At 36.1% G+C, this 8,373-nt stretch overlaps 1 protein-coding gene across 1 annotated transcript; it reads right to left on the bottom strand.

Annotated features, from left to right (window-relative positions):
• Positions 1-528: 528 nt before the first annotated feature.
• Positions 529-3,096, bottom strand: LOC127101283 (phloretin 4'-O-glucosyltransferase). Its single transcript, XM_051038654.1, has one exon. It carries the CDS (start codon positions 2,421-2,423, stop codon positions 822-824), a length of 1,602 nt encoding a protein of 533 aa, XP_050894611.1. The 5' UTR covers positions 2,424-3,096; the 3' UTR covers positions 529-821.
• Positions 3,097-8,373: the final 5,277 nt, after the last annotated feature.

Genomic DNA, 8,373 nt, shown 5'->3' with positions numbered 1-8,373 from the left:
TTCAGTTGATCGAACATAGTGATGTTCTAGAACAACATCAACATATTAGGTTTGTCTCTCGCATAAATCACCTTTCCGTATCGGCGACGAACACCAAACATGATTGCCAAATGATTAATTGAGATGTGGAACAATGACTCACACAACGCATCTATTTATAACACAAAAATTGCATTTTACACTGAGTCGTCAATCCAATTGACGCCTCCTCTCAAGCTATACACAAGGGCGCCAATCCAATTGGCTAGGGCAGGTGCCCTAGCCAATCCAATTGTCGTCTGCATTCAATTTTTAAGAGGAGTTGCCAATTGAATTGGCGCCTCCTCCTAAAAGTGAAGTAGTTTGATTTTTTTTAAACCAGAGATATTTTGGGATTTTCCTTAAAAAAAGGGTTATTTTTATAAAAATTTCAAAATTTGTCTTTTCATATTAAAATCACCTTATATTTCTTCATTACTAACAAAAATACCATAAGTTTCATGATATCTCACTCTCACTACACTACTGTTGCAGCAATTAAGCGAATGCTATCTCTACATAAGTGTTTATTAAAGAAAATATTATAAATAATTGGGATTAAAAATGGAAGCCCGCCTTTTCATCTCCTTTCTTCTCAAACTGGAGAGAACAAGAAAAGATATGGGTCCCACCATTATTTGGCCTCTCTTCTCGACTTCTCTTCAATCCAAAACAAAAGAAATTGTCTCTCTCTCCCCTATTTCTCTCTTATGTCTTTCTCTTATTCCAAACACACCCTAACAGTTTGAAATTCTAACAGTGGCCCCATTTGAATTATGCATTTTCAGCCGTATATCTAATTATCATGATTCAGCAATACGATCCAAAAAGGCCCTCAGATTCTTATCTGAAGAGCCGCCTTCATTCACTGCCTCTCTGGCCAAACCCTTCCATTTCTCTGCATTCCTCCTCATTTCATCTCCTTTCTCTCCACTCCCCATCACCACTTCCAAACACCTCCTAATTTCATCCCCTCCTACAGTTCCATCCTCCTTCAATTCATGATCCACTCTCACTCCTATCTTCCACACATCTTCTATCAACTTTGCATTTGTCGTCTGATCTGCCCACTGAGGAAACGCCACCATAGGAACCCCTGACACCAAGCTTTCCAAAGTCGAATTCCAACCACAGTGAGTCAAAAAACAACCCAAAGAAGGATGTGAAAGAACTTCCACTTGTGAACACCATTTCACTATCTTCCCTTTCTCTTCCAACTCCTTTCTACAACTCAAATCTTCCTCCTTCTCTCCCTCTTTCGCCTCCCTAATCACCCACAAGAATGGAAATCCACAATCCAACAAAGCACGTGCGATTTCCTCCATTTGTATCTCTGATACCACGCAATGACTACCAAACGAAACATAAACAACCGACTTCTCTGTCTTAGAGTCCAACCATTCAACACAACCATTGGAAGGTTGGAAGATGTGAGCCTGTGCATGACCTCCAAATGAAGTACCATCCGTTGGATCTCTCTCATCCAAAAACGCAGAAGAAATCAACGGTCCGATGGAAATCATGTTTAGTTTTTCAACGGCTCTCAACGCCTCTGGTTCCAATGCTTCAAACGAGTTAACAAGTATTGTTGTAGGGTTTGTTTCAACATCAAGGTCGTTGAATTGTTGCTCAAAGAATGAAACCAGTAGAGCGTAAGCACTTGAACATGACTCCAATAGAAACACAGGCAAATCACGTGGTGAAAGCAATAGTGGTAACCCTGGCAATTCAATGGAGCGTGAAGGTTTTTTGATGGAATCAGAGAATCCGTGGTAGTAGTAATATAAGATATCGAAAACGGTGGCTGGTTGAACCCAGAGCAAAGCCGTCGGGAGGTGAAGCTCACGCGCGGCTTGCGCGGCCCACTGAAGGAGAAGGGAGTGAACTAAGCAAGTGAAGGGGGTACCTTGTTGTGAGTTATAGAGTATTGTTTTTACAACAAACTCAGAGCCGCGGCGTTTGAACTCTGCGTGGTAGAGTAAGTACGCATCTTTGTCTTTGCCTTGAAAACCGTCGTCGAAGCCGTCGGAGAAAGGAAGATAAGAGAGGTTAGGGAGGGTGGGTTTGTTGGTGATGCGGTTGTGCATGTGTAGGGTGGTAGAGATAGTGACATGTGCACCTAAAGTGATGAGTCGTTTTGCGAATTCGAAGGTGGGGTTTATGTGGCCTTGTACAGGGTATGGTATGAGGAGGATGCGGTGGTGGCGGTGGGAAGGCATGGTGGTTGGTGGTGGAGTGTGATGGAGATATATAGAAAATTGTTTTCTATATATATGGGATGCAAAAAAACTTTTTACAATTTTTTCTTTGTACAGTCTTATTTTACAAATTTGTAGAAAGAATGTTTTGGCTTGTGGGTGGTGACGTTTGAGGTGACGAATGCATGGATCTGGTGGACATACCATTCAACCTTTCTTTGAGTACATTTAACTACAGTCCAGATGATTGATGGCGAGATGTGGACAAAAAAGGAAAACCTTTCATCATGTTGTTGGTTATCTACTCTAAAAGGTTAATGGATCACGAGATTTGTGACAGACAAGTTGAATTATAATTAAACCCATGACTCAGTCGTATAATTATATTTGAATTGTACACTTTGAAAAGAATTATTGAGAGTCCTGTAGTAATATGTTGGTGATTCAATAGGAAGAAAACAAAAATAAGTTCCGTTGATGGTATGTTTGATAAATAAGAATGTCTATAAATATACTTGGGCGTGGAATCTTGGTAAAAAAAGTTGGGCATAGGGCATATAAGTTTGTCTATGGTCTTTTTTTAAGCGAACTATGAAAGACGAGCATGAGGTTGGAGGGGTGTGTGGTTCATTCAAAAGTCGGTTGATCACTTATTTATGTTTTGCGATTTGACTTCAACTATTTTGTATAAAGCTTTCAGATGAGTAGGTAGAGAATGAGTGATATTATTTTGTAGTATAAAGCTTTTAGATGAGTACGTAGAGAATTAGTGATCCCTCGCTCTATTTTAGTCTTGTTTATTGTTTTTGAGATCTTTGGTGGAAATAAGAGAAGTTCAAGTCTAATCTTGATTTGACATGCAATAATGTTAACTATATGGAAGTTTTATAACGATATTATTACTGAATTATGGGATGAACATGATTATTCGTCTCTTTTGAATTCTTTGTCTCTCTGGTTTTTCTAGGATGACTCGACAACCTTTCTTCTACTTGCGGTTCTGAGACGAACCTTTGTCCAATAACTCTTGTTCGATAAATTTTTTTGGGATGTTTATTAATTATTAAATTACTTTACTTTATTCTATTTGTAACTGTTTTACAATTATAAGTTTTAGCTTTGTTAGTTTGTTTCTTAGGATACAAGTGACTCCCTTTATATATATATATAGTTTGTATCAATAAAGGAAGAGTAAAACTCAATAGGTTTAATTTCAATACTCTTCTCAATTCGTATTATGGTATCAATAGTATGAGCAAATAGAAGATTTATATTTTTCATCGATATTTTTCGTTTATTGAGTTTCCTCCACATCTTTTGTAACACCCAAAACCTCAAAACTTATAAATAAAGAATTACTCGACAATTTAAGGTGTCACCAACGACAATCCTTCAATAACACATAGACATTTTGAAAACACGGAGCGAAAAATAAACAACATATAACACATGTCATCGTTTGCTTACCTTCACTTAGGGTATTATCGCATCAGAATCACATTATCGCAATAATAAAACATATCAACTCAAATTGGGTCTTATAAAGTCTAGATTAGAGCATAACGACTAAATAAAAACGACAACTAAAGAAAATAACTCCAAGAGCTATTTCTCACTTACTCTTAAGTATCTGCAAGATGTCCATAACATCGAACCAAATGATTGATAATTCACATCAAATTAACCGTATAAACTGCAAGGTTGAATTCAAACATCTACACATCCAACAACAATCACACAATATTATTCTCACACCCAATCCATCAACATACACAAAGCAATCACATATCCATCATTTAAATTATGCAATGAGACTCACGATCTCAACCAGACTCATATGCATATGGTACCATATGATCATCAATTGATTCACTCAGGAGTCAGGTTTGCCATGCTCAAACCCCAAATTCACCCTGCTCGGATTCAGTATAAGTCACTGATCCACCATACTCAGATTGTAACTTTCCTTTTTCATCAATAACAACGACATAATGAAGGCATGTCACAACACGTCAATGCAATTTATAACATAATGTTTAAAGTCTTATTTCAACAATAAACAAACATGCATTGACTCAATGATAATAGTCCCCATTCCAAACTATCATCCCACAACAACATACTCACAATTCAGTGACATAATCCATGTTCATACAACAACATATCCTCATCATAATTTACAGAAATTATCACAACATCAACATCACATATGCACACATCCGTCATTCATCAATTAATTCATAAATTTGATTAAAATCATGTTTAATCATTAAATCATACCAAACATCATTTAAAACAACAGCTAATAGAGTATATTGGTACCCAAAACATCCACAAGGTTAAGAAATTGAAATCTACAAATTTAATATCATCAAAGCAAGTATTTACGCCTATTGCAGGCTCATGACGGGTTACCCGTCACCGACCCCAAAACTCCAGAACGTCACTTAGGTGACGACCGACTTGGAAATAAAATTTGGGCAGCCTGGCGGGTTACCCGCCACAGTCATGACGCTCGTCAACGCCCTGAGATTTGCAGAATCTCGTATTCTCCATGGAGTTCAAGGAAGAACTCTTAATTCTCAATCCAGACATCCAAAATCGATCCAAATACGTTACCCATATATTATATGTTCATCAACAACACCCAAACTCATCAAATCAATATATTCAGTTCATGGTTTTCATAAATTCATGTTGTTCCCAAAACCTTCAAAGTAGCAACAATGGTGATTATAATGATAACACTTCAAAAAAGAATTTGTCATACGTCAAGCATACTAATTTCATCACTAAATATCATAACATACATCAAACCAATGATCCATAACAAAATTTTATTAAAATCCCAAAGCCCTATTGGAGGTTAAGGACTCCTCAATTCCACCCCGCATGCATATACCCATTATGATATAGTTCTCTCCCTTACCTGATTATCCTAGCCGCAGTGTAAAAATTCTGATTTCGATTCTCTAAATTCCTCCAAGTTCTAAGCTTTACTCCTGCACCTTCTATAACCTCCTCTCTATTTCCAAATTCTGATTTTACTTATGATAGAAAACTCCTCACAACTAGGTTATGCTCTCTTTTATATAATTAAGGTAATCTAGTTAAAATTATAAATTCACCTCTCACTTACTAACATTCTCACTCCTTCATCCCCTCTATTTTTCATAATTCTCAATTCAGCCACATACTCTCTATTTAACATTTAATTAATAAAATTAAAATAAAAAATTATTATTTTAATTACAAAAATAATTCCTAATAATTCTAGCCAACTTCTATCAATCTCTAATTACTCTTACACTCGTATCTCGAGATCACACATCCCATCGCCCAAATTAATTCAATTAATACACATAATAATTAAATTAAAATACAACTAAATCAATTAAAATAATAACTCAAAAACTGGAGTGTTACATCTTCAACAATGGATGTTCATGATCATGTAGATTCACCTACAACACAAAACCACAACAACACCAACAATCACAATGCTAACAACCAAAATAACAACAATCAACAAAACAAGAATCTGACCCTAGATCAATCAAGAACATTATCCTCATCCTGCTTAAAACCTCAATGTAGTTCGTGTTTCTTCTCCTGTATCAGTAAACAACTAGAAATCTTGGAGTCGTTCAATGAAACGATCCCTCTTGTGAAAGAACAAGATCAAACTCATAATTGGAAAACTCACACCACCCCATGAAGACAACCCTCTCTTTGACACTTGGGAAATATGCAATAACATTGTTCTTTCACTGATCTTTTCTCTTTTAACGCTTAATATTTCCAAAGTACAATACATATTGACAATGCAACTCAACTATGGACCGAGCTCTACAATCAATCCTCTAAGAGTGACCACTTTCACATATGTGACTTGCTTCAACAAATTCATTTCATGCGACAAGGTGACAAATCAATTACTTCATATTTTAATGAAGTGACAACTCTTTGGGGAGATTTAGAGGCCCTTAGAATTCTCCCTAATTGTACTTGTGGCGCACATATCACCATAAAAAAGAAATGGGACACAAAATATGTCGTCTGCTTATTAAAAGCTTTAAATGAAAATTTCAACAATGTCAAATCTCAAACTCTTATGGCCGAGCCTCTTTATGATGTTACAAAGGTATTTTCTCCAATCTTGCAACAAGAAAGACAATTAAGCACTCCCATCACTTCAAATATTCTCTTTGCAAACACCAACAATCAACAAGCCAATGGAAGATTCCAGCAGAGATAAGGTAAAGGTCGTGGCAAGTCCAACTCTCAAGGAAGAGGTCCATCCAATTCCAAAATTTACTGTTTTTGTGGAAAAAGCGGCCACGCTCTTGATACATGTTATTTCAAACACGGTTTCCCTCCAGGCTTTAGGTTCAAAGACAAAGTAGGATTATCCAACAATGTTGACACTTATGGTGAAGACCACAATCAAGAGACATACAATGTTGACCATCAAATAACAAGCTAGAAATCACATATGATATGTATAACAAACTTGTAGCATTACTCAACAAAACTAAGGACTTAACTGATTATGTTCCTCACATCATCATCAGGTTTGCATTATTCTTTCATTCATATTTCAAACAATTCCTTAAGCATAAATTGGATCATTGATACAGGTGCAATATACCATATTTTCTCGTCCCTAAATCAATTTTATTCTCATCACTATATAAACCTTATTGCTATCAAGCTGTCTAATGGCTCCCATATTTTGTAAAAAATATCTGGTACTGTCAAAATGAATGAACACTTAACGTTGTACAATTTTATTTTTGTTCATGAATTTAATTGTAGCCTAATTTCTGTTTGTCAACTATAATCTTACAACAAATGTAACCTTATATTTGACCACTGCTCTTGCATTATTCAAGAATAAATTTCATTGAGGATGATTGGGCTTGCTAGAGTTCAAAATAACTTGTACATTCTTTGTCAAGATTCATGCATCTCTTTTTCTTATAACATTGATATAAATATCAAAACATGTAATTACAATGTTTCTATCAAGTTGGGTCTTTGACAAGGGCATGTAAATGCTACAATGTTGCAAAGTGGTAAAGAGTTGGAAATCACTACTTACAAGAGCCATAAAGGAAATAATAATGAAAGTGGGTATGTGTCAACTGAAATGGAGGGAGAATCAACACCACATGCAAATGAGGTAGTTAAGGAAGAAAAAGAAGAGTTGTATGTGCCTCCCCATCATATAAACCTCATATATCGTTTCTGCAAAGATTAATGAAGGCCAATATTGAAGACCATTTTAGGAAGTTTGTTGTGGTTTTGAAAAAATTGTTTATCAACATCCCCTTCCCTGAGGCGTTGTCATAAGTTCCATGGTATGCAAAATTTCTTAAGGATATTTTATCAAACAAGTAGAGGCTGGAGGATACCGAAATTGTAGTGCTGACGAAAGAGTGCAACACTGTAATCCAAAATAAGCTACTTCCGAAATTAAAAGATCCTAAGAGATTTTCAGTTCTTTGTGTTATAAGCACTATGAGTTTCGAGACATCTTTTTGTGACTTAGGGGCAAGTTTGAGTTTGAGGCCTTTGTCCGTCTATAAAAAGTTAGGTCTTGGTGGTATGAAACCCACTAGAATATCTCTACAGTTGTCAGATAGATTTATCAAGTATCATCTAGGAATTAGAGAAGATGTGCAAATAAGGATAAAGTAACTTCTTGTCCCTACAGACTTTCTCGTGATGTATATACAGGAAGACACTAAAATCCCAATCTTAGTAGGAAGATCCTTCCTTGCCGCAACTGTAACGGTCATAGATGTTAAGCGTGGGAAGCTCACATTAGAAGTAGGGGATAAAAATATTCATTTCCTATTGTCCAAACTTATAAAAATCCCTACTTGTAAGAATTCTTATTGCAGATTTGAGAAAGTTGAAAGACATGTCGATGAGTCCCCCTCAAAACATATTTCCCAATGACATAGAAAAAGCATACCTAGTGAATGATATCATCCAGGATAGGAAATAAAAAAAGGTGAGGCTTACAAGAAAGTGCTAGACGAAAGCCCTGCTACTCAAGACCAAAACTCTAAGAAAGAAGGCCTAACTCTTCCACATGGAATGATCTGAAGGGTGAAGAAGAAACCTCTACCATCAAACCTCAAGTATA

The sequence above is a fragment of the Lathyrus oleraceus genome, chromosome 7 (genome assembly GCF_024323335.1).
Source record: "Lathyrus oleraceus cultivar Zhongwan6 chromosome 7, CAAS_Psat_ZW6_1.0, whole genome shotgun sequence".
Classification (NCBI taxonomy): Eukaryota; Viridiplantae; Streptophyta; class Magnoliopsida; order Fabales; family Fabaceae; genus Lathyrus; species Lathyrus oleraceus.
Note: the sequence above shows the minus strand (reverse complement) of the source record. Positions and strands in the feature narration are given on the sequence as shown.

What these genes read in the sequence shown, in the direction of transcription:
- LOC127101283 (XM_051038654.1), bottom strand. Translation starts at nt 2,423, where the DNA reads ATGGTATGTCCACCAGATCCATGCATTCGTCACCTCAAACGTCACCAC.